We start from the raw sequence: 27011 nt of genomic DNA on the forward strand, positions 1-27011 counted from the left end.
GATGCTCAACCCTGTCCTCAAGTACCCGCAACAAGCCATGTTTTGGGAATTAATCCAAGATAAAATAGCTGTCCACAATACCATTGATCAATTTAAAAGCACTGATGCAAGAAAAACCTGCAAACATGTCCTGTTGGGGGTACTTGACCACAGGATTGAGAACCACACCCAATCAATATACGCTTATTGTTTTTTTGTTTTTAACCAAAAACATGTAGCATATAACAGACCTAAATTTATGAAGAAATTTGATTTTTTACATTGTTTTTTTTTTCTTTTTACTGAATGTGTTTTATAGCAGAAAGTAAAAGGTGTTTTTGCAAAAAATGGCCTGGTCATGAAGGGGGTAAATCTTCCAGTGGTTAATAACCAAAAGGTAAAAAGCACTTACATCTGCAAGCAATCGCTTCTTTGCAACCTTCAAAAGGTCAAAATCATTGCACTGAATTATTTGGTCTTCCAGGTTGATGCATTTCAAGGAAGTGCCCTCTTCCATCAGTGGAGGAGTTGGTTCATCTTGTATCATATCCAAGCCAAAAATTTCCATATTGAAGATTTCCAGTCTTTAGATGTGAGGACTGAATCAGCTTCCCCCACCCCTTTGGGCTAGGATCACACGGTCTTCCGATGTGTTTTGCACACACGTTTTGCTTTTTTTTTTTCTCTCCTCAACAGACTGAATAGCCAGTTGAGGCTTTGTATAGACTTCTACCTATAGGTAAGCCTAGAATAAGGCTTACCTAGAGGTAGTGGAAATATCTCTTAAGCGTGAGCTGTTTAGGAGATATTTCACTTGTAGTCCGCCAAAATTCTTCACTGTGCATGTGCGAGGAACAAACTAAAACTAAATGTGGTTTCTTCCCCAGCCTGTGCCATGAATTGTGGCTCCCATGCGTGGGAGTGACGTCATGCGGCTCTGGCGAATTGCAGCGCTGAGTCCGTGTCCCGGGAAGGAAGAGAAGACAGAAGATGGACGCTGCCTACTCTGGGGACATCACTGGATTATTTTGCAGGCAAGTGGCACATAATGGGCTAGTACGCGATGCATACTAGGCCATTATGCTTTTCATTTGCATGCTGCAGCAGAAAGCTAAAGAGGATGTAAAACCCATCAGGATTTACTTCCTCTTTAAGGAGTGGGTGGCCACCTTGTCTTTACAACCTTAAGAAACCCAGGAGTCTACACGATGGGACAAGGGAGGAGAGGTTTTCTCAGCCAAGCACACCCTCCTGCATGCATGCTTGAACTAAGTAAATGCTACATGAATCATCTGCCCTTACTCAAGACGGCCATGGCCAGAAATGCTAGGGGGGTGTTTTTCAAAGTGATTTCTCAACAAAATAAAAAAGCACAGAGACATGGATAGATGAGTTTGCTTTAAATATTAAAAATGAATTCGTGTTTTTGGTTTGTGGTGCCCAGGTGCAGTAAAGCTCCATTTTAATGTCAGGTCTATTTCTTAATGTAAGTATTTACTTATCTGGAATGCACAGGTGGTCTCATATGAACAAAATAACCTTAGTCTTCCCCATCTTGCCTCTTCAAGCAACAATAAATGGCATCCTTATTCTCCAAAAATAATCCACACACGTCCATTATTTAACCACTTCCCGACCGCCGCATGTAGATATACGTCGGCAGAATGGCACAGACAGGCACATCAACGTACCTGTACGTGCCTGCCTAGACGTGGGTCGGGGGTCCGATCGGGACTCCCCCGCTACACGCGGCGGTCGGGTTCCCTCGGGGAGCGATCCGGGACGACGGCGCGACTATTTGTTTATAGCCGCTCCGTCGCAATCGATCCCCGGAGCTGAAGAACGGGGAGAGCCGTATGTAAACACGGCTTCCCCGTGCTTCACTATGGCGCTGCATCGATCGAGTGATCCCCTTTATAGGGGAGACTCGATCGATGACGTCATTCCTACAGCCACACCCCCTACAGTTGTAAACACACACTTAAGTGTACACTAAATCCTACAGAGCCCCCTGTGGTTAACTCCCAAACTGCAACTGTCATTTTCACAATAAAGAATGCAATTTAAATGCATTTTTTGCTGTGAAAATGACAATGGTCCCAAAAATGTGTCAAAATTGTCCGAAGTGTCCGCCATAATGTCGCAGTCACGAAAAAAAATCGCTGATCGCCGCCATTAGTAGTAAAAAAAAATAATAATAATAAAAATGCTATAAAACTATCCCCTATTTTGTAAACGCTATAAATTTTGCGCAAACCAATCGATAAACGCTTATTGCGATTTTTTTTACCAAAAATAGGTAGAAGAATACGTATCGGCCTAAACTGAGGAAAAAAATAATTGTTATATATGTTTTTGGGGGATATTTATTATAGCAAAAAATATTGATTTTTTTTCAAAATTGTCGCTCTATTTTTGTTTATAGCGCTAAAAATAAAAAACCGCAGAGGTGATCAAATACCACCAAAAGAAAGCTCTATTTGTGGGGAAAATAGGACACCAATTTTGTTTGGGAGCCACGTCGCACGACCGCGCAATTGTCTGTTAAAGCGACGCAGTCCCGAACTGTAAAAACACCTTGGGTCTGGGGCTTAAGTGGTTAATGGCGGTGTAATCTGTCTTTCATGAAAATTGTTTTGCTGCGTTTGCTTTTTTGTAACGTCCTCTGAGCTGTCAAATCTGTTTTACTCCCTCACTTCCTATTGTGAAACAAGCAGTGCACATTAGTTAAGATCATTTGCACTACTAAAAGCAACACAAGTTCTTTTTTTCAGTGAATATTTTATTAGTATTTTTCTTTGTGACTTGCCCTCCTTGGAGGGTGTCAATGACTGTCTTCTGAACAACGGTCAAGTCAGCCGTCTTCCCTGTAATTGTGTAACCTACCGAACTCAGGCTCAGGAAACCTTTATAGGAATTTTGAGTGATTAGAGTGACACCATGAGTCTACAATATTGAACTTTTTCACAATATTCTAATTTTCAGTTTTCACTGGCTGTAAGCCATAATCAAAGGTAAAGAAAGAAATGCTTGAAATAAAGAACTGCGTAATGACTATATAATATACGAGTTTCACTTTTTGAATTGAATTACTGAAATAAATTCACTTTGATGATATTAAAAATATTTGAGCTGCACCTATATGTGACTAAACCTAAAGGATTCTCTCTACCATTTTCCATGGAACAAATAGAAATGGGCAATACGTTACTAGTGCCGATATGCTCACAGGAAATTAAAATTTTATTGCTAATTTCCAGAGAACTGGAGAGTGGAAAGCTGATGCAGCGGTTATCATACACTATGGCTTTTTACAAGAGACATGGTCACTGGACCAATTGGTTCAACAAAATTCTTCCCAGATTATTTGTATATGTCTTGCAAGTTATTTACCAGTAAAAGTCTTTCTTGGGTAGACATCTTAAAAGGTAACTCTTGACACTGCTGCTGGGTGCTCCCATTTGGAAGCGATTTTAGCATCTTCAGCGCCGTCGTTAAAAATGAAGTGCTTACAGCCCAACTTAAGGTTTGATTAATTTTGAAGAAGTTTGTCTGGACCTAGCAGGTCCAAAAGGAACCATTTTCCTTTACTAATACATGTACCCGCTGGGAGTGCTGTATGAACTGTATGTAGTATTTGCTAAAGTACATAATGCCCCTTTCACACAGGCCAGAACCAGTTCTTGCGCCGAGTTGCCAGGTCAGTGTCCAATTTGCTTATACAGAGCAGACACAGATACATCCTGCTCTGCTCTATGGTCAGTTGGATGTAAATGGCCTGGCTGTCTGTTCACACCGACTGCCCTCCGATCAGCCAGAAGGGAACGGATCCCAAGTGGTAATGGCCAATAGATAGGCAGCACTTGTGTAACATAAAAGGAGACTTTTCAAGTCCGTTTATATTGGATTGTCACAAAAGAACTGTTTGTATTGCCATTTCAATGCTGATGTTAAAACAATTCAAGTGAACGTTTTTTTATATTAAATGATTAAAGGATTTTAGATATCCTTTAATCATTGATGATGGCCTAAAAAATATTTCTCTTGCTATGGCATGCATGGCAATACTTAATATGTGTCGCACAATCATATTTTATGTACTGCTTTTTATATTTCCGTGCATGCAGGGACCCAAAATTATTTTCTACAATATTTTTTATAACTTTTTTAATTTAACTTTATTGCTATTACATGGGGTTGATCAAATCCCCTTCGTAATACCATATGAGAGGTGGCAGGAACTCTTTATGGAGGCATCCCCCAGCTAAATACTGACTTTACTCAATGTCCAGGATCCGACAGCTCGGAATCCGCGTTCACTGCTTCTAGGGGAGATTGGGAAACAGTTTCTCATCCTGACATCGATGGACCTCCCAAGCAGCACGTTAGCCCAGGATACGGGGGGCTGGGTTCCATCACAAACATGCAGAAGAGACTGGGCACCCAAATCACTTTTGACAGCTTGAAAAAAAAAAAAAAAAAAAACCCCACAACAACAACATTTGTTTATATCCTAAAACTGCTGCACCATGACACAATGGTGGAGGTAAAAGAGCCAATAGCCACAAAGTATAATATAGAAACACTAAACGTGCACACGTAAAATTAGATGATCGCATGCTGCATACAGCGTGTGCAGATAGCAGAGATACCAGTGGGATACAGCAGATCCACCCATTATAGGCTTTGCGAAGAAAACTACAAGAGAGGATACAAGGCTAGTCACCCTACACAATGAAAGAGCAGGGACTGGTCTTTAACCTCTGGAGGAGCTTCCTGTAATAAAGGACGGGCATTGTTTAACACTTGATTACTGCGCAGATCTGGAGGAAAAATCATGAAGGATACCAAGGTTCAACAATACACGTGCCTATTGTATTTAGACAATTGTTTAACTCGGACATCAGATTTTAAAGGAGGGGTTCATGTAATATTTTCCAATATCTTCAGCCCCCCTCCTTTGTGAAAGCAGGCAGCGACAATCATTCATTTTCCTGAATGAATGCCTACAAGTACCATCAGCCATTGCAGCTTGTAGTTTTCATTAAGCTGTGAGGGCACTGGCAAGCATCCTTTTAGTCTAGCGATCTTCCTACTCTCAGGTAATTGCCTACCCATACGAGCAGACAGTTTACCTGAGAGTCTGTAGGAGCTGGTCATAGCACCCCCGTTGCGTGCGGATTCCCTCGGGGAGCGATCCGGGACGACGGCGCGGCGGCTATTCGTTTATAGCCGCTCCGTCGCGATCGCTCCCCGGAGCTGAAGAACGGGGAGAGCCGTATGTAAACACTGCTTCCCCGTGCTTCACTGTGGCGGCGCATCGATCGTGTCATCCCCTTTATAGGGGAGACACAATCGATGACGTCAGACCTACAGCCACACCCCCCTACTGTTGTTAACACACACTAGGTGAAGCCTAAAACGTTCAGCGCCCCCTGTGGTTAACTCCCAAACTGCAACTGTCATTTTCACAATAAAGAATGCAATTTAAATGCATTTTTTGCTGTGAAAATGACAATGGTCCCAAAAATGTGTCAAAATTGTCCGCCATAATGTCGCAGTCATGAGAAAAAAAAAAAAAAAAAAAAAAAAAAAAAAAAAAAAATCGCTGATCGCCGCCATTAGTAGTAAAAAAAAAAAAAATTAATAAAAATATCCCCTATTTTGTAAACGCTATAAATTTTGCGCAAACCAACCGATAAACGCTTATTGCGATTTTTTTTACCAAAAATAGGTAGAAGAATACGTATCGGCCTAAACTGAGGAAAAAAAAAATATTTATATATGTTTTTGGGGGATATTTATTACAGCAAAAAGTAAAAAATATTGCATTTTTTTCAAAATTGTCGCTCTATTTTTGTTTATAGCGCAAAAACTAAAAACCGCAGAGGTGATTAAATACCACCAAAAGAAAGCTCTATTTGTGGGGAAAAAAGGATGCCAATTTTGTTTGGGAGCCACGTCGCATGAGCGCGCAATTGTCTGTTAAAACGACGCAGTGCCGAATTGTAAAAACGCCTTTGGGCATTTAGCACCATATTGGTCCGGGGCTTAAGTGGTTAAGGGTCTGCGAACAAGCAAAGTTTGTTTCAGCTAGTGCTAGGTTCTGTTAACCACAGGTTGTAAGTCAGTTGAACATTTATGCAGGATTAACTGAACCATGCAGGGCAACTACTGAGCAGACCTCACAGGCTTTCAGTGCCAATCCACAGAGGGCAATAGTTCAAACTGAGAACACCCAGAGAAAAATGTCATGGATACATCAGCACTTTCAACATTAACACAAACATGGTTTGATTTTTTTATAGGTTATCTTTTTCTAAAATATCAGAAGACATGACAAGACACTTGCTGACATGAACATAAAAAAAAAAAAAAAAAGTTAAGGAAAAGGGGAGGGGGGTCTGGATCAGGTCAGTAGAGAACCATTTTAAATCCCCATGCACTGCTGCAGCACCAATCTAAATGAAATTCTGGTCCACAGTATTACTGTTGACACAGCCTTAACTCTTGATTTCAAGGCCACAGGTGACAAGACTACAGCCTTGACTCTCGATTTCACCAGGCCATTTTTTGCGATACGGCACCGAGTAACTTTAAGGCTGCATTCACACCTGAGCGTTTTGTAGCCTGAAGCTATAAAACGCTAGAGGGGAAAAATCAATTTTTCTCAATGGAGATGGTTCACATCTCCACTCCAAAACGCCTGAAGCCGAACGCCTGAAGCTCAAACAAGTTCTGGACCCTTTTTTGTTGCGCGAATCAAGCCGTTTTGGGCGTTTTTGAACGTTTGTATTCCCATAGAAACTAAGGGAAACGCTCGATTCAAGCATCTAGCGCGACAACGAGCATTTCTACAGGCGTTTTGTCGCTTTAATCTGTTCTGTGAAATAGAAAATTCACCCAGGAAGAAGATAAAAAAAAAAAAAAAAAATCTACAAACATAGCAACAAATGATGAGAGATGAGCATTTTTCCTATTGGCTAAAATAAAAAACGACGAAGTTCAAAAACGTCGGACAACGCTGTATGCGAATACGTGCGACAAAAACGCCAGAAAAACGACAGAAAACGCTACGCTCAGGTGTGAATGGGGCCTAACTGACAATTGTGCAATGCTGTACCCAAATAAAGTTGACGAGAGCTTTCTTTTGGTGGCATTTGAACACCTCTAGGATTTACATTTTTTACACTATGAACAAAAGGACCGGAAATTTTAAAGAAAGATCAATATTTTTTACTATAATAAATAACCCCCCAAAAGATTGATAAATAGTCATTTCTTCTTCAGTTTAGACCGATATGTATTCTTCTACATATTTTTGAAAAAACAAAAACAAAAAAAACGCAGTAAGCGTATATTGGTTTGCGCAAGTTAAAGCATTTATAAAGTAAGTAGGGGATAGATTTATGGCATTTAATTATTACTTTTTTAATCACTAGTAATGGCGGGGATCTGCGATTTCTAAATTGGGACTGCGATATTGCAGCGGGCACCTTAAAGCGGCCAAAGTATACGTACGGCGATTTGCCCAGGCGAGCCAACCTGCCGCAGTATAACTGCGGCGGCTGGTCGTCTAGTGATTAAGATATATACTTGCCTAGATGCTGCATCTGTCCCTCGGCCCCCACTGAAACCAGAGCAAATCGAACACCATCGATCACTCGATTTTCAGAGCTCCTTGAGCAGAGAGCTGTAGACTGTCAGTCACAGCCTCTCTGCTCATCTTCCTCCGCACTCATTGGAGTGCTGAACTGTGGAAGGGTGGATTGGCCATCTCAGGCTTTCAGTAGCTCGCCGGGGACCCGCGATTGCCCACTAACGGAGCAGGACCCCGGATCTGTGTGTGCAACCACACAGATCCACGTCCTGTCAGGTGAGAGGAGACCGATGTGTGTTCCCAGTACAGAAAAACCCAGATCGGTCTCCACCCCTTGTGAGTCCCCTACAGTTAGAATCACTCCCTAGAACAGATATTTAACCCTTTGATCGCCCCCAGTGTTAACCCCTTCCCTGCCAGTCACATTTATACAGTAATCAATGCATTTTTATAGCACGGATCACTGTATAGATGTGAATGGTCCCAAAATAGTGTCAAAAGTGTCCGATCTGTTCGCCGCAATATTGCGGTCACAATAGAAATTTGCAGATCGCCGCCATTACTAGTAAAAAAATAATAAAAATGCTAATAATCTATCCCCTATTTTGTAGATGCTATAACTTTCGCGGAAACCAATCAATATACGCTAATTGCAATTTTTTGGCCAAAAAAAAATGAAGAATAAATATCGGCCTAAACTGAGGAAAAAATTTGTTTAAAAAATAAATTGGGGATATTTATTATAGCAAAAAGTAAAAAAATAAACACACACACACACACACACACACACACACACACATATATATATATATATAAAATTTAAATACTTTTTCCCCCACAAATAGGGCTTTCTTTTGGTGGTATTTTATCACCTCTGCGGTTTTTATTTTTTGTGCTATAAACAAAAGAGTGACAAGTTTGAAAATATATATATATATATATATATATATATATATATATATATAAAAAATAAAAACCGCAGAGGTGATAAAATACCACCAAAAGAAAGCCCTATTTGTGGGGGAAAAAGTATTTCAATTTTGTTTGGGTACTGCATCGCAAGACCGCGCAATTGTCAGTTAAATCGACGCAGTGATGCATCGCAAAAAATGGCTTGGGCAGGAAGGGGGTTAAAGTGCCCTGTATTGAGGTGGTTAAAGATAAGTGTTTTTTGTGGCAGATTCGCCGCAAGCTCACTTTTATCGACGACGTGCCCGTCGCACGTCCTGGTTATCTCCGCCGCTTATCGGAGCCGTCGGTAGCGGCAGAGATGATCCGATCCTTTCCTCTGAGGTACAAAGTTGAGTTAGGGGAAAGAAGTTTTTAATTCAAAAGGGACAGTTTAAAAATAAAAAGTAAAATAAATAAGAAAATAAAAAATTTAAAGCACCCCATCCTTCTGTGCTCGGGCACAGAAGCGAACGCATACGCAAGTCGTGCCTACATATGTAAATGGTGTTCACACCACACATGTAAACTATCGCCACAATCGTTAGAGAGCAATAATTCTAGCAAAAGACCTATACTCTGGTAATCATTAGAAATGTTTAAACGTCGCCTATGGAGATTTTTAAGGGCCAACGTTATATATATTTGGAGGTTCCAAGTAATTTTCAAGCAAAAAAAAAAAAAAAAAAGAAAGAAAATGATTTTAACTTGTAAAACACCAAGTGTTAAAAAAAAAAAAAAAAACTTAGTCCTTAGGTGGTTAGATATAAAATTATTTTTAGATAGGTACAATATTAAGAGGGTGGGGGAGGGGGGGTGGAGTTTTGGGTCTTGTTCACCCCTTGCAATAGCAATAAATGTTATACATACATACATACATACATACATACATACATACATACATACATATATATATATAAAAAAAAAAAAAAAACGTGTATAGCTTTGAAGAGATGTTCATCATCTCCTCTGTGGGCAGTAAATAGAACCACTAAGGCCTCATGTACACTGGCGAGTTCCAGCTTCTAGAAGGATCATACAAGTATGTGGTGACAAGAATGGGGGATAATGACTAACCACTACACCTGTTCACAGCAGCATGAGGTTAACTGGCAGCTCTTGGTAAAATCATATGATCAGAAGCCAGCAAGATGGGCTCCCAATGATGTGATCACTGTCAGAGGCAATCATACCTGTCACATGATACACGCCTCCAAGACATTGAAGCCTGCTTAAAGGGATAATATTTGTCTAATCTGTGACCTCTGCAGCAAATCTGCTTACCTTGAGAGCTTTTGTGGTTAGCCCCTGCATCACTACAGGACACAGTAGTAAACTTGAGGCCTGCAGATCAAACTACAGTGCTCACCTGGTCCAAGTATCAGAAGGGAGTCTAACAACCACAGTCATCAGAACCAGGGGGGGAAACAAAACAAAACAAAAATTGCACCGTGTACTCCTGGAGAGTCTGAAAAAACAAAACAGCTGAAGTGCAAGAGAGGGGGAGGGACCTTATAAAGGATAAGTCACCTTTCTGAACATGGTACACCCACATTTAGGGTGGAATATGTAACATCTGCATGCTTCTCACCCCTTCTTGGCAGTTGTGTGGATTTAAGTGCCCTGATGTCAGAGGAGAATGGGTAACTCAAATAACCACTTGTTACAACCAAGGTATGCAGAATACCATCTCTAAATGCACAACACGCATTAAACCTTGAAGCAGATGGACTACAGCTGCAGAAGACCACACTGGGTGCCACTCCTGTCAGCTCAGAACAGGAAACCGAGGCTACAATTCACACAGGCTCACCAAAATTGGGCCATAGAAGATTGGAAAAAACATTGCCTGGTCTGACGAGTCTCAATTTTAGCTGCGACATTCAGATGGTAGGGTCAGAATTTGGTGTAAACACCATGAACGCATGGATGCATCCTGCCTTGTATCAACAGTTCAGCCAGGTGGTGTAATTGTGTGGGGGATATTTTCTTGGCACACTTTGGGCCCCTTAGTACCAATTGAGCATTGTTTAAACACCATGGCCTACCCGAGTATTGTTGCTGACCATGTCCATCCCTTTATGACTACAGTGTACCCTCAGCTGTTCTAGTAGGTCTTTCCTGACATTTTCTTAGTCGCATCCTACAGCAAAAGCTGGTCCACAGAGGGCTTCCAAAGCATCACAGGGATGTCATTGTTAAAAAGGTATCAGTCAGGAGAATTTCCAAAGGCATTCGATAGGTAATGTAACACAGTAAAGACAGTCATTATCAAGAGGAGAAAATATGGCACAACAGTGACATTACCCAGAACTGGACATCCCTCCAAAATTGATGAAAAGACGAGAAGAAAACTGGCCAGGGAGGCTGCCAAGAGGCCTACGTCAACATTAAAGGAGCTGCAAGAATATCTGGCAAGTACTGGCTGTGTGGTACATGTGTACAATCTCCTTTATTCTTCATATGTCTGGGCTATGGGGTAGAGTGGCCTTTTCTTAAAGCGGAGATCTGGCGTTTTTCTGGCGCCCGTGATGTCGGTACCCGAAGCCGATCCATCCCTCGGGTGGAGGCGCTGCCATCTTTGGTAAGGGAATCCGGAAGTGAAGCCTTGTGGCATTACTTCCTGGTTCCCTACTGCACATGCTTGACTCACGCTGCGCGTTCCCACTGGTCACTGCCATCTTCTGGGACCTGTGTTTCTCCCAGAATCCAGCTGGAAGTGGCGTAGTTACCCGCGGGTGGCCCGGGTATGCATGCACGGAAGTGGGAGCAAAATACTCCCAAAAATGTATATGCCAAAAGATATGTTTGGCGCAAAAACACTGCACATCACCAAAAGAACACCACACCCACAGTGAAGCATGGTGGTGGCATCGTCATGCTTTGGGGCTATTTTTCTTCAGCTGGACCAGGGACCTTAAGTCAAGGTAGAGAGAATTATGAATAGTTCCAAATACCAGTCAATATTGGCACAAAACCTTCAGGCTTCTGCTGGGAAGCTGAACATGAAGGGGAACTTCATCTTTCAGCATGACAACAACCCAAAGCATACATCCAAATCAACAAAATAACGGCTTCACCAGAAGAAGATTAAAGTTTGGAATGGCCCAGCCAGAGCCCAGACCCGATTTCAATTGAAAAATCTGTGGAGTGATCTGAAGTGGGCTGTGCACAGGAGATGCCCTTGCAATCTGAAAGATTTAGAGTGTTTTTGCAAAGAAGAGTGGGAAAATATTGGCAAGTCAAGATGTGCCATGCCGATAGACTCATACCCAAATAGACTGTAACAAAATCAAAGGGTGCTTCAACAAAGTATTAGTTTAAGGGTGTGAATACTTACACAACTATATTATTTTCGTTTTTTTAAATACTTCCCTCCACCTAAAAGATTTCAGTTGTTGTTCAACTGAGTTGTACAGTTTATAAGTCACATTAATAGGTGGAAATGTTTTGAAATGATTTATCTTAGTCTCATTTTTTTTTTTTTTTTACATCGCGGTAACCTAACATATTAACAGGGGTGTGTAGACTTTTTATATCTACTGTATTTAAATTTTTGAAATGCGGCACTGCAAGTTCAGCCGCCACATCTACCCCTAGAGGCTGAAGAAACAGAAAACGCTGCTCCAGGCGAGCAGTAACTACAGTACGAATGCGCTGGGTGCAAGCCACGGCCCGCCACCGATGATCATAAGGAAGAAAAGAACGGCTGCACACCAAGGGAACATTCCAACAATTTTATTTAAAAAAATAGCACATAACAGCCAATAAAGGCAGTGTGTGTCAGAACCCAGGAGGCGTAGACACTCGGTCTTTGATGGCGGTTATTTGCTATTTTTTGGAATAAAATCGTTGGAACGTTCCTGTGGTGTGCAGCCGTTCTTTTCTTCCTACCGCTATAGGCTGCCTGCTGCAGCTTGGGCTGGGTGCAGGCACAATCACACAGTTTTGGGACTGCATCCTACCCTTTTTCAAGGGTGGTCAATGGTTTAAGCATGGGAGGGGTTAATAGGGGGTTGGCAGGATATTATGAGGAATATTAGGGTAGTTATGCTGCTAATCCTGAGCCCACTGCTCAATAAATTTGTAGTTTACTCATTTTAGTGTGTAGTGTCTGTTTTTTTTTTTTTTATATTTCTTAGCAATCACACAGGTATGAATGCCCATATGAATGAAGCTTTCACATGGGGATCTTCCCTGCTGATCACAGTAGAGTAGGATGACAACACATCCGTGTCTGCTCAGTTTCTGTACAGTGGCTGGTGCCCACCAAACGCAGCCACTGTGCCCATCAATTGCCCACCTGGTACTTACCTGTCTCAGTGGGGCAGCGGGTCAAGGCAGAGTCCTCCACGCTCCTCAATGTCTTCTCCCGCCCTCTCTTCCCATCTTCTGCTATGACTGGATGCCTGACAGGCGTCCAATCACAGCACCTGTCGTTTCAGCCAATCAAGTGACAGGTTACAGACCCGAGCACCTAATTGGCTAAGAGGTGGTTCAGTAACAAAACGCTGAGTGAACTGCGAGCACCCAGCATGGCGCCCGCTGTAAACCATTTTGGACACCTATGGCTCTAATCAGGTGCTTCCAAAAAATACCCCATCACTGTAATTTAGGTGTCCGAAAAGGGGCCGGGCACCTGAATAAGGGGTGGCAGTGGCGACCATAGACTCATGCAATCTATCTATGGAAAGGATGAGCTCCGGCGTGTTCGCATAGAACACGTGCAGAGCCCGCCAGGAAGTGAGCACGGCGCTGTGCTAATCACAGCCAGGGAGACATTGTCCCGATGCTCGGCTGCAGGGATCGTGAAATGTCTCCCTGGCTGTTATTAGCGCAGCGCCGTGCACACTTCCTGGCGGGCTCTGCACGTGTTCTATGCGAACACGCCAGAGCTCATCCTTAATCTATGGTGATTGAGGGAAGGTAGGAAAGAGGGGGTGGCGCCCGTGTCCCCTTTTATAGACGCACCACCACTGGTGGACAAGGACAGAGCCTGCTCTGCTCTATGGGTGTACGGGAGGAAACAGACTCCACTGTTTACACCTGACTGCCCTCTGATCTGCCTAAACAGAGGAGTACGGATCCCCTTCTGTTTGTTTTCGCAGACCCGATCGGAGGTAGGCAAGTATAAACAGACACAAGTCTGTTTACACCCGCCGGTCCATAGAGATGAATGGAGGGTTCGAAAAGTTCCACCTGAAAAACTGACAGGCAAACTTGATCAGATGGGCCATGTGAAGGGGACCAAAAACTATGATACACGAAAGATAGATGCCGATTGGTTACTGGCTGGCACAGCTCCTCCCAGCAAATTTCCAGTCTATATATTTTTTTAACATATATTTGGCTACCCAACCAAACGAAAGAGTAAATTATAAAGAAATCCAAACGTATCAACCCACAGGGAAAAAAATAACTATATATGAGGACACACACATTCAAAGAAGCTGATTGTTGTGTGTAATGGTGACACCTACGATAGTGGACACCCTGGTGGTCACAGTCCCCGGGGTGCACAGGCCTCACCTTCAATCGAATCTCATAGGTAGTGAACCGGTTCCGGCCCACCCCCACTGTTTGCGGGTTGGACACATCGATCTCCAGGAAATTACTCGGCGGTCCGTAGGCGTCGTTGAGATTCTGAGGCTTGCTGTGCAGGCGGCGGGTGTCAGCTACAGTGTCTGCCATGTCTCCCGGCGGAGAACGAGGCGAACAACCCGGCACACGAACCGAATTCCGTGCTGTCCAGCGAGCTGCCGGAAGTGGCGCCTGTGATCTGTCAGGTGACAGGAGGAGGAAGGCGCGTTCACGTGCTAGGGGAAAGCTGCAGGAGCGCGCACGGAGTTGTGAACTCGAAGTCACGTGGTTGACGTGGTGCTGGAGAGGCGTGTGAGAGAATGTGGAACATTTGCAAAGCCTGATAACAACTGAAGTCATGAATGCATTCGGACAGATGTGTCCACAGATGCTAGTGGATGTTTGAAGCAAGATTTAGGCCCATTCACACCCTGGGCCTCATTCACACAGGGAGAAAAAATATCATGCCCTTGGGATATCTAATATGCACGTTGCATCATTTGCAGGCATATATTAAAGTAGCCTTCAGGGTAGGGTTGCCACCTTTTCTTCTAGCCAAACCCCAACACTTTTTTTTTTGTAGTATACAGTATGCAAATACAGTATTTTGTGATTAACCACTTCAATACTGGGCACTTCCTACCCAGGCCATTTTTCAGCGCTGTCACACTTTAAATGACAATTGCGGCACAGATAGGTGGCACTGGTGGGCATTGATGGGTGGCACTGATGGGCGACACTGATGAGCAGTACTGATAGCCATCGCTCACTAATGGGCACTGATTGGTGGGCACTGGTGGATACTGATTGCTTGCCATAGGCGTGCACACAGGGTGTGCCCAGGCACACCCTAATAATCCCATGTGCATTAGTGTTATCGCTCTGTGTAGCGACAGGAAAATGGGAAAGATCTCCCTCTTACCGGCTCTGCCATAAGAGAAATGTCTATGCTCTTCTCTTTCACTGTGGTGGCCGGGAGATCAATGTACCAGGGTTATATGTATGTAGACACATACACAGCATGTGTGTTTGAGCTTTAGGCCCCTTTCACATTGAACCGGGAGCCGCGGTGGCGGTATATCGCCGCAAAAAATAGCGGCGCTATACCGCTGGGATTGCCGCGGGAATCGGCCGCTAGCGGTGCTGTATTAACCCCCGCTAGCGGCCGATAAAGGGTTAATACCGCCCGCAATGCACCTCTGCAGAGGCACATTGCGGGCGGTATTGCCGCGGTTTCCCATTGTTTTCAATGGGAAGGAGCGGTATACACGCCGCTCCTCTCACCGTTTCAAAGATGCTGCTGACAGGAGATTTTTTTTGTCTCCCTCCAGCGCATCGTCTCAGTGTGAAAGCCCTCCGGCTTTCACACTGAGGTAGCTGGGCAGGAGTTTTTCAGGCGGTATAGCAGCGCTATTTTTAGCGCTGTACCGCCTGAAAAACTCCTCAGTGTGAAAGGGGTCTAAGGGTGCACACCCTAATGCAATAATCTATGTTGCTTGCACTGATTACATGTGTAGATGTCCCCCTGCGAGGAGATGTTGTGATCGGCTCTGCTCACCACACACTCTGTCAGTGTGAGGCGAGGAGCACCGATTAGCGGCATTTCTCCATGTTTACATGGATTGGACACAGCCGATCACATGGTTAAAGAGTCGCGGCTCTTTAAAGAGATCGGGTTGCGCCGAGTGCGGCCGTTCTGGGCCGACGTCATATGACGTCGTCCCAGAACCAGAGCTGCACCGCCCCTCCGTCATTTGACGGTGGGCGGCAAGTGGCTAAATAACATTTCTAATCATTCGGAGTTAATCCCAACTTTCCAAATTATTTGCTGTAGAAAGATACTATTTGGACAGGATCAGTGTTGTCCCCTTCATAATACAGAGCCCCATTAGAGTCCCCTAAATCAGTGACCTCCCCCTTCCATAAAGACCCCCTATATCAGTTCTTCCCTTAGGCTACTTTCACACTGGGGTGGCGGGTCCATTGGTGGTAAAGCGCTGCTAGGTCCTCCTATAATTATATTATTTCATGTGTGAAAACTAATTGTGAATGATGGTGGAAACCCCCCAAGAGTAATCTAAATATTAATACACTCCAATCTTATTCAAACATATATAGTATACTGTGCAATCTTAGTCTCTAAGGCTCTAAGGGGGGTCGCTGATATAAGGGGACTCTGATAGGCAGCACTGGTGGGCACGGATAGGCTGCACTGATGAGCACTGATAGGCAGTACTGATAGGCTGCATTGATGGGCACTCCAAACCTGGATCCACAGAGGAGTTTTCCAGTGTAATTTACATGCCTAAATGTGCACTTATGTGCGTAAATTTATTCCAGTGGTTAGAATAAATGAAAGTGGTTGTAAAGCCTCAGTACCGGTTCACACTAGCACGATGCAGGAACCAGCCTGATTACAGTGCCGCTTCCCACATCGCATAAAACTCACAGGCAGTTCACACTGCCGTATGCAAACCACTGTGGGTGTCAATTGAAAGTTAATGACACCCCCAGGACGGTTCGCCTATCGCAGTGCGAACTGTCAAATGGTGCAGGAATCGAATCGCATGCGTGTGAACACCCATGCAATCCGATTCCATTGCGGACCAAAACAATGGTTCTGCATAATTTTGGTGAGAATACAAGCATACAATATAAATGTCTAAAATTGCAAATCACATGCAATGTCTAACGATGCACCAGTGTGAACCCAGCCTCAAGGTTTTTCACCTTGGTGGGAAAAAAATCTGTGCTGCAGCTCTCCCCCCACCCAATCTGATTCAGCGATGTGCGTACGAGCGCAGACACTCCAGCCGCTGTCTCTCCTTATTGGACAGATTGATAGCAGCAGCTGTTATAGCCCTGTTAATATTCTAGCCAATTGAATCAGTTTACACTCTTACATACCTAAACACAATACACGTATAAACATATTTTTTCATACATCTGCTTATCTGTTGTTTCAGTCTTTTCACGCCCACCCCAGCATCCCTTCAAGGCCCAATTTACACATGGCGATTGGTTGCATTCAAGGCTGTGCACCCGCACAGATGTCACCTTGGGACATAGCGGTCCATAGACATCTATGGGCAGAGCTTTTTTTCTCAATAAATAGGTGCAGGAACTCAACCATGACCCCATTTAAATTTCACAAACAGTAGGAGGGTCTTAAAGGGGCATTAAATACCAGGATTGCATTACATACAGAGGGCCAGATTCTCAAAGAGTTATGCCGGTGTATCAGCAGATACGCCGACGTAACTCCGAATCTAAGCCCGTCGTATGTCTAAATGTATTCTCAAACTGAGATACACTTAAACATGCCTAAGATACGACGGCCTGCGCCGTCGTATCTTAGGGTGCAATATTTACGCTGGCCGCTAGGTGGCGCTTCTATTGCGGTCGGCGTAGAATATGCAAATGAGTCGTTACGCCGATTCACGAACGTACGCTTGCCCGTCGCAGTAAATTTACGCCGTTTACGTAAGAGATACGCGGCGTAAAGATAAACATGCCCTCTAGGTGGCGTATCCAATGTTAAGTATGACTGTCGTTCCCGCGTCGAAATTTGAAAATTTTACGTTGTTTGCGTAAGTCGTCCGTGAATGGTGCTGGACGCCATTTACGTTAACGTCGAAACCAATGACGTCCTTGCGACGTCATTTAGCGCAATGCACTTCGGGAAATTTTAGGGACGGCGCATGCGCAGTACGATCGGCGCGGGAACGTGCCTAATTTAAATGATCCACGCCCCCTACCTGGATCATTCGAATTAGGCGGGCTTGCGCCGGAGAATTTACGCTACGCCGCCGCAACTTTACAGGCAAGTGCTTTGTGAATCAAGCACTTGCCCGTAAAACTTGTGGCCGCGTAGCGTAAACGAGATACGTTACGCCCGCACAGTTTTACTCCAATCTACGAGAATCTGGCCCAGAGTGTAGAGTTCAGGGGGGTTACACACAGAGTGTAGAGTTTTCACTTGTAAACACAGAAACCAGACTTCTGTGTTTACAAGTGATTGTGGTGAGCGGGCACCAAAGGGTCTGAGCCAGAAGTGGTGGAACTGAGTTCCCCTAAGTTCCCCCTGAAATAAAGCCCTGTCTATGGGACTGCCGACACAGGGAGCACACCCCATGGGAACAAGACCTAAAAAGTTCTGAGTGCGCTGGAGCAGGAAAGATCGGACAATCACATGAACAATGCGATTGGCTGCCACAGTGGTTACATTATCTGGAGCTGTTCCAACTGGCTACCAAACATTAGTGGGGACCAAGAGCTGTCTTTCACAATTCCGCCATGCCCCAGAAGACGTTAATTCCAAAGAAACGCATCCGGTGGAGTGCAAGTCTTCGAGGTACCACGCACGCCAACCCTGTATACTAGTCGATCAACTTCTAGGATGTCTTGAATCTATTAATGCTCATTTTATACTGGCTTTCTGTAATGCCGTGTACACACAATCGGAATTTCCGACAAGAAAAGTTTGATGTGAACTTTTGGTCGGAAATTCCGACCGTGTGTAAGCCCCATCCGACTTTTTCTGTCGGAATTTCAGACAGCAAAAATTTAACAAAGTTAATGTCGATCTTCTGTTTGCAATGCCGACGCGCAAAAAAACATGCATGCTCGGAATCAGGGCTTTTTTTCAGGGGGAACTCAGTTCCACCACCTTTGGCTCAGACCCTTAGGTGCCTGCTCACCACAATCATTTGTAAACACAGAATGCTGGTTTCTGTGTTTACAAGTGACAGGTCTGCACTCCGTGTGTAACCCCCTGAACTCTACACTCTGTATGTAATGCAATTCTGGTATTTAATGCCCCTTTGAGACCCTTCTACTGTTTGTGAAATCTGACCGGGGTCGTGGTTGAGTTCTTGCACCTATTTTCTGAGAAAAAAAGCTCTGCTCGGAATCAATTTGACGCATTGCTCGGAATCATTGAACTTAATTTTTCTCGGCTCATCGTTGTGTTGTACGTCACTGTGTTCTTGACGGTCTGAATTTTGTGTGACCGTGTGTATGCAACACAAGTTTGAGCCAAGATTCCGTCGGAAACAAATCCACGGTTTTCTTGTCGGAATTAGTGTTTAGCATTGATTTTTTTTTTTTATAAACGGTCAATATAACAGAGGAAGCTGATTGGATCTTCTATACTTCTATATCATGCCTGTCTAGACTCTTATCATTTGGAGTCTAGACCTCTGGTAAGGAGTCATTTTATATCAATATTGGTGGAGGAGCACTTGGGTGATCATAACGCACATCAATTATACTCATTGTAACTGGATATTTATTAAGGAATTCACCTGCATTGTTCAGAACAGCACCAGTTGTTTTACACTTTATGGACACTTGTTCATTCATTATCTATGTTCTGGCCATAAATCATTGGCAAGGACCTGGTGATCAGCTTGTGCTGCAGTAAATGTCAGTACAGCCAGGGTAGCGGGCGCAAGCTCATGGTCCCCCTACCCGGAAATACATAATCACATACATGTACGTGATCCACTGCAGCAGGGCCTGCCACAGTATAAGTGCAGTGAGCAGTCCTGAAGCAGTTAAAGGGTCACTAAAGGATTTTTTTTTTTAGCTAAATAGCTTCCTTTACCTTACTGCAGTACTGGTTTCATGTCCTCATTGTTCGTTTTTGCTTTGAAGTAGCTGTAATCCTTCTCTGATCTCCACACTTCATGCTTGTCTGGCTCCTTATGAAAAAACTCATGCAAGCTTCTCACTGTGGTCCATGATCAAGAAGGTGTGATTACTGTGTGTCTAAAACTCATCAGAACCAATCAGATTCATTTTAAAAACAAACACTGCCCTGTGTTTGTTTGTTTTTGTTCTGTGTGTCTCTGTACTTCACAGAAACATGAAACTAGTTTAAAAACAAAACTAAACTGCAGGCACATTATATGATTGATTTTTATCTATTTTTAATCATTTTTAAAGGGAATCAGTTAACTATTATGTCTCTATACCCTGTAAACAGTCATTTCAGCAAAAACATTTTTTTCCTTTACTGCTCCTTTAAAGTATTCATTAAGGATTATGGCAGTCATTGAGAGGGTTTTCCCCACATTAACTTTTGTTTGATAGGCAGTCCCAAAGGACTCCTGTACATAGTCCTAGACACATGGAAGCAAGGGGGCACACCTCACAAAAAGTATAATGCCGCGTACACACGATCGGTCCATCCGATGAAAGCGGTCTGATGGATTTTTCCATCGGTTAACCGATGAAGCTGACTGATGGTCAGTCGTGCCTACACACCATCAGTTAAAAAAACGATCGTGTCAGAACGCGGTGACGTAAAACACAGCGACGTGCTGAAAAAAAAAACGAAGTTCAATGCTTCCAAGCATGCGTCGACTTGATTCTGAGCATGCGTGGATTTTTCGGTTAAATTTAAAACAAGATTGAATTTTTTTAACCGATGGATACATGACCGATGGAGCCTACACACAATCGGTTTAGTCTGATGAAAACGGTCCATCAGACCGTTCTCATCGGTTTGACCGATCGTGTGTACGCGGCATAACTGAACACATTGCCCAGATGTAGGGATGAGCTCTTATGGTAAATTTGAGCACTGCAGAACGCCCCATAATGCACAACTGTGTGTGTATATATATATATATATATATATATACACAGTTGTGCTCATAAGTTTACATACCCTGGCAGAATTTATGATTTCTTGGCCATTTTTCAGAGAATATGAATGATAACACAAAAACTTTTCTTTAACTCGTGGTTAGTGTTTGGCTGAAGCTATTTATTATCAATCAACTGTGTTTACTCTTTTTAAATCTAAATCATAAGGGCAACAGAAACTACCCAAATGACCCTGATAAAAAGTTTACATACCCCAATTCTTAATACCGTGTATTGCCCCCTTTAACATCAATGACAGCTTGAAGTCTTTTGTGGTATTTGTGGATGAGGCTCATTATCTTCTCAGATGGTAAAGCTGTCCATTCCTCTTGGCAAAAGCCTCCAGTTCCTGTAAATTCTTGGCCTGTCTTGCACAAACTGCACGTTTGAGATCTCCCCAGATTGGCTCAATGATATTGAGGTCAGGAGACTGAGATGGCCACTCCAGAACCTTCACTTTATTCTGCTGTAGCCAATGACAGGTCAATTTGGCCTTGTGTTTTGGATCATTGTGATGTTGGAATGTCCAAGTACGTCCCATGTGCAGCTTCCTGGCTGATGAATGCAAATGTTCCTCCAGTATTTTTTGATAACATACTGCATTCATCTTCCCATCAATTTTGACAATATTTCCCGTACCTTTGTAGCTCACACATCCCCAAAACATCAGCGACCCACCTCCGTGTTTCACAGTAGAAATGATGTACCTTTCATCATAGGCCTTGTTGACTAGTCTCCAAATGTAGAGTTTACAGTTGTGGCCAAAAAGCTAAATGTTGTTCTCATTTCTCCAAATGACTTTGTTCCAGAAGGTTTGAGGCTTGTCTCTGCGCTGTTTGGCGTATTATAAGCGGGATACTTTGTGGCATTTGCGTAGTAATGGCTTTTTAAGTGCCTCCTTGTTGTGCATCTTGAAACAGCCACACGTGTTTTTAGAGAGTCCTGAATTTCACCTGAAGTTATTTGTGGGTTATTCTTTGCATCCCAAAAATGTTCCTGGCAGTTGTGGCTGAAATTTTAATTGGTCTACCTGACTGTGGTTTGGTTTCAACAGAACCTCTCATTTTCCACTTCTTGATTAGAGTTAAACACTGCTGATTGACATTCTCAATTCCATGGATATCTTTTTATATCCCTTTCCTGTTTTATACAGTTCAACTAACTTTTCCTGCAGATCTTTTGACTTGCTTTCCCCATGACTCAGAGACCAGAAACGTCAGTGCAGCACTGGATGACAGACTGAGTCTGTCAGGAGTCCAGAAACTCATTGACCTTCAAGGCTGGGTTCACACTGGTACGATAAACGTTCTGACATTGGGAGCTTATGTGGCATGACGTGTGAAAATAAATGTTTCCATATGGCAGCCATCTTAACTGGTCCCACAAAAGTCGGTCCGACTTTGAAAATGCTCCCTGTACTACTTTGGTCAGACTTTGATCCTACTTCAGCCCATTGAATACCACTGAAGTCGGATCGCCGTCTTGACTGATCCGACTTTGGCATGCAACGTGCTCTGATAATCGTGAGGGGGAACTTCACGCCAAATTTAAAACAAAAACAAAAGGCATGGGTTCCCCCTCTAAAAGCATACCAGGCTGAGAAGACCGGACAAGAGCAGGCAAAAAAGCAGAAGATAGCAAAGGAGACCCGGCAGAAGACAGAGGGGGAAGAACCGGAGAGAAAACAGAGAAGAGCCGGAGAGGGGAGAAGAAGTCAGAAGAGACCCTCGGAGCTGCCTAATGAATTAAAAATAAAACACACAGGTTTTTAAAGTAACACTTTTTTTTCCAGGTGAATGTCATTTCCTCTCATGTGTACCCTCATACCCATTCACATCCAAAGCGGAGCTTTTTTATATTTTTCGGGCGCTGATTGGAGATGAATGGATATTGCTGGACACTTTTTATTTTATTTTTTAATAAAGGAATTGTTAAAAACTGCCTCCTGTCGTTTTTAAATTTTTTACACTTTTTTTTGGTGAATGGGTAGGTACCCCCTACTCATTCACATAGGGGGGGCTGGATCTGGAAACCCCCTTGTTAAAGGGGGCTTCCAGATTGTGATAAGCCTGGTTGTATTGTAAAGGTGTACCATAATGTAAAGAGGAGCCCTGCGACTTGGGACTGGAAAGTTGCAGGATAAGTCGGACCCGATGAGAACCGTTCATATCTGTGCAACTTCAAGTCACAGCGACTTCGAAGTAGTCCCTGCATTACTTTTGTCCCACTTTGATGTGACTTGAGGTCCATAGACCTCCAGAATACACAGGCATTGCTTCAAGTCGCTGCAAAATCGCAGCAAAAAATTGTGTCAGAATCTTGCGACTTTCAGGCTAACACAGTCTGAAAGTGGGACCAAAGTAATGCAGGGACTACTTTGAAGTCGCTGTGACTTGAAGTCGCACAGATATGAACGGTTCTCTTTGGAAATCATGGGGTACGACTTGTCATGCAAGGTTGAAGTCCCAAGTCGCAGGACAAGTAATGCAGTATGTCTGCAGTCTCTGGTAATCTTGTGCAGTATGACCGCAGTCTCTGGTAATCTTGTGCAGTATGTCCGCAGTCTCTGGTAATCTTGTGCAGTATGTCCGCAGTCTTTGGTAATTTCGTTCAGTATGTCCGCAGTCTCTGGTAATCTCGTGCAGTATGTCCGCAGTATCTGGTAATCTTGTGCAGTATGTGCGCAGTCTCTGGTAATCTTGTGCAGTATGTGCGCAGTCTCTGGTAATCTTGTGCAGTATGTCCGAAGTCTCTGGTAATCTTGTGCAGTATGTCCGCAGTCTCTGGTAATCTCGTGCAGTATGTCCGCAGTCTCTGGTAATCTCGTGCAGTATGTCCGCAGTCTCTGGTAATCTCGTGCAGTATGTCCGCAGTCTCTGATAATCTCTTGCCCATTTAGAGTCCTTCATAACTAAGAGTGTAATTTTTTAGTTTGTTTGCGCCGATCTGTAAGGCTGCGCTATATACCATGATTTGTGATGCTGGGGCTATATACTCTGTGCTGTGATGCTGAGCTGTATACTCCTGACACTATGAGTGGAAGCAAGTGGAATACTGGGGACGGAGTGGGTGTATTCTATAGGGTGTGTGGCTTATGAGAAGTGGGAGGGACCAAATGTGGAGGGGCGGGGTCTTGCACCCCCCCCCATCCTAAAACTTCTCCAGCCGCCACTGATCTAACAGCAAGTGGCCAGATCCCATAGTGCTTTTCTTTAAGCCAGATGGTAGGCTGCAGTTCTGCAATGACTGAAGGAAACTGAATTGAAAATTAAATATCCAAATGTGATGATTATTCCAGACCCAGTAGATGAGTTGCTAGAAAGATTGGGTCCCGCCTCGTGCATTACTACCGACCGACTTACTAAATGGCATTCTAAAGTTTGTACTGATCGTGTGTACAAGGCCTTAGGTATAAACAGAACGGCATGGATTATACATGCCGTTCTATTATTGTCAGCCGTACCAGCCACGCTACAATACTGGTACCATCACTCCCAGGCTGTACACCAAGCCAGGCTGGAACATGGCCAAGTAACAATTCTCTTTCCTACGTCCATGCTGCCATTGTTGGAGACACCCTAAGGCACACACGGTCGGTCCAAACCGATGAATACGGACTGAAGTCCAGTTTCATCGGTCCAAACCGACCGTGTGTATGGCCCATCGGTCCGTTGTCCTTCGGTCAAAAATTTTAGAACTTGCTTTAAAAACGAACCGATGGACCGCTGCCCGATAGGTCCAAACCAATGGTTAGTACACAAAAGCATCGGTTCAAAACCCGCGCATGCTCATAATCAAGTCGACGCATGCTTGGAAGCATTAAACTTCGTTTTTTTCAGCACATCCTGTGTTTTACGTCACCGCATTCTGACCCAATCGGTTTTTGAACTGATGGTGTGTACGCACATCAGACCATCAGGCCACTTCAGCGGTGAACCGATGAAAACGGTCCGTCGGACCATTCTCATCGGTTTGGATGTGTGTATGCGGCCTAACGTGTGTATGCGGCCTAAGAGATCTTCTTTGCTGACACCCTACACTACTGAATCCCTTGCAACTAAAATCAAGCCCTGCAAACGGATAAGTAGCAATTATTTCATTTGTAGTGCCTCTGAAAGACCTGCTACATATGTTGCTTCTAAACATTGCTGTATATAACTCAGGGTTGTTAAATAACAACATACTGCTTGGGACTGCCTGTTGTGTCTATGACTGTTTGCTGTGGTATCTTAAAGGAACATACTCCCTCAAATTAGCTGAGCTATATTTGCCTCTCTTATGCAACGATTAGTTGCAATCACAATTCCTAACTACTACGTGCTTGACATAAGTAATTATTTGTTTATGGGCCTGTGCCCTAAGTTACTGAACATGTTCGCCTAAACTTTTCTATGCTAAGGGTTGAAGGTATTTCATACCTACTCCCTTAGTGGCCTAATGCATTTCTTTATGTTGAAGTGATATGATGTAGAGAACCCCCAAACCCCTGTTGTCTGATTGGAGTGACGCCTGGGGTCCCGTACTGATAATCACTTGCATACAGAAGTGCATTGGAATCTTCATGTGCATTGTATTCTTTTAAGGCTAGGGGTTGGACGCATGTTGTAATACGTTCACCCTTAGTAGCTCAACGCATTCCTATATGTGAGAGAGAGAGATGATGTAGAGAACCCCCAAACAAAGTTTTCTGATTGGAGTGACGCCTGTCGTCCAATACTAAATACTCACATAACATAGAGAAGTGCATTGAAATCCATGCTATCCGCAGTTGTGGTTCACTCCCGTTCACCAGTGTTGTGACACCAAGATCATAGAGATTGTCCCTCGCAAATTTCTTTACCTCTCTTCCGATGCCAGCTGATTCGTTCTCTGGGTCCCCGATCGCACAAGAGAGCCCGGAGAAGCACTGGAGGGCGGCGGGAGGGAGGGGCATCCCATTCTGTTGCCGCTAAGAATGATCAAGTGGCTAACCAGTCGCTATGATCGTTTTTATTGTGCTATAAAAGCTGCTGGCATCATTCAGATATCTCCACTGAAAGCCGAGGACGTCATATGACGGCATGCGGTATGGAAGTGGTTAAAAAAAATTATTTGTGGCTGGAACGCTTTAAAGAGGAGCACCAGGCTCCTTCAGAAAAATGTAAAAGTCAGCAGCTACAACCATTGTAGCTGCTGACATTTAAAATTGGGACACAAATTAGGTCCACGAATCCAGCAGTGTCTTCCCCTGAGCCGATATTTCCCTTGGGCCTCCACGTGCTGCCGCCTCCACCTCGGCTAAGGGAAACCAGCAGTGAAACCTTGTGCCTTCACAGCTGATTCTCTACTGTGCATGCACAAAACGTGCTGCACTTTCTGAATGGCCCGACGGTGGGGGAAGGAGGAGGGGGGCCGAACTTCCAGTTGAGTTCAAGCTCACTCAGAAGTGGGAGCGGTTATCTGTCAAAACCAGGTACCCGCTCCCCCCGGAAGGTGCCAAATGTGACAGAGGAGGGGGGGAGGAAGCAAACAAGTGGAGCTTTTCCTTTAGGGTGTAGTTCTGCTTTAACTGTGCTTTGTTTCTGATTCCTACTTGGTTTGAGAACAGCACCATCATGCTTTAATAATTAAGTTGGAATTTCCTACATTCCTGCCTCCTTCTGTGCTTTTGAAACTTCATTTAACTTTAGTGTCCAAAATATTTGGCTATAGAAAGGAAAATATCTGATATAATTTATATTTTTTAATTAACAAACAATAGTTAACATTGCTCATTGTGGTGTGTTTCTTAGATATTTTTCCTCTTTGGAATTGTGCTTCCAGTTTGCCTCAAAACCATTTGCTTTCTTAATTAATCTTAACCCTGTTTAGGATGTGTGTTGTTGCCACCTCCTGGACAATGTCACAAACTTCTGTTCATAATGCTTCAGTAATACTGTCTTCCGGACTTATTTTTTGTTGACATTTTTTTTAGCTGTTTTAAAAATCTTGCAAAGATATGTAAAATTTTGTTTTAAATGTGACATAATACCTTTCCAGATTTAATACACTTCCTAAAGCCCAACTTGCAGTGGGACTACGCCCGTAGTGCAGGCATTAAACACTAGTTTTTGTATAGGGGTCAGGAAAAAACGTTTTACTCACCTGACCCTCTGCTCTCCTAGAAAATAGCCCCCCCCCCTTTTCTCCAGCAGTGGACCCTTCGTATGGGCCCTGCATCAGTCTTGATGACATCCGAGAGTATCTGACCAACACAACATAGAGGAGAAAA

At 43.7% G+C, this 27011-nt stretch overlaps 1 protein-coding gene across 1 annotated transcript in view; it reads right to left on the bottom strand.

The window, feature by feature from the left end:
* Positions 1-14336, bottom strand: part of SNX3 (sorting nexin 3) — a 41087-nt gene extending 26751 nt beyond the window's left edge. The window contains exon 1 of the mRNA XM_040350204.1: positions 14057-14336. Within this exon, the coding sequence (XP_040206138.1) occupies positions 14057-14218 (162 nt within the window). The 5' untranslated portion in view covers positions 14219-14336. The remainder of the gene's footprint in view (positions 1-14056) is intronic.
* Between the last annotated feature and the right edge of the window lie 12675 nt (positions 14337-27011).

The sequence above is a fragment of the Rana temporaria genome, chromosome 4 (genome assembly GCF_905171775.1).
Source record: "Rana temporaria chromosome 4, aRanTem1.1, whole genome shotgun sequence".
Taxonomy (NCBI): domain Eukaryota; kingdom Metazoa; phylum Chordata; class Amphibia; order Anura; family Ranidae; genus Rana; species Rana temporaria.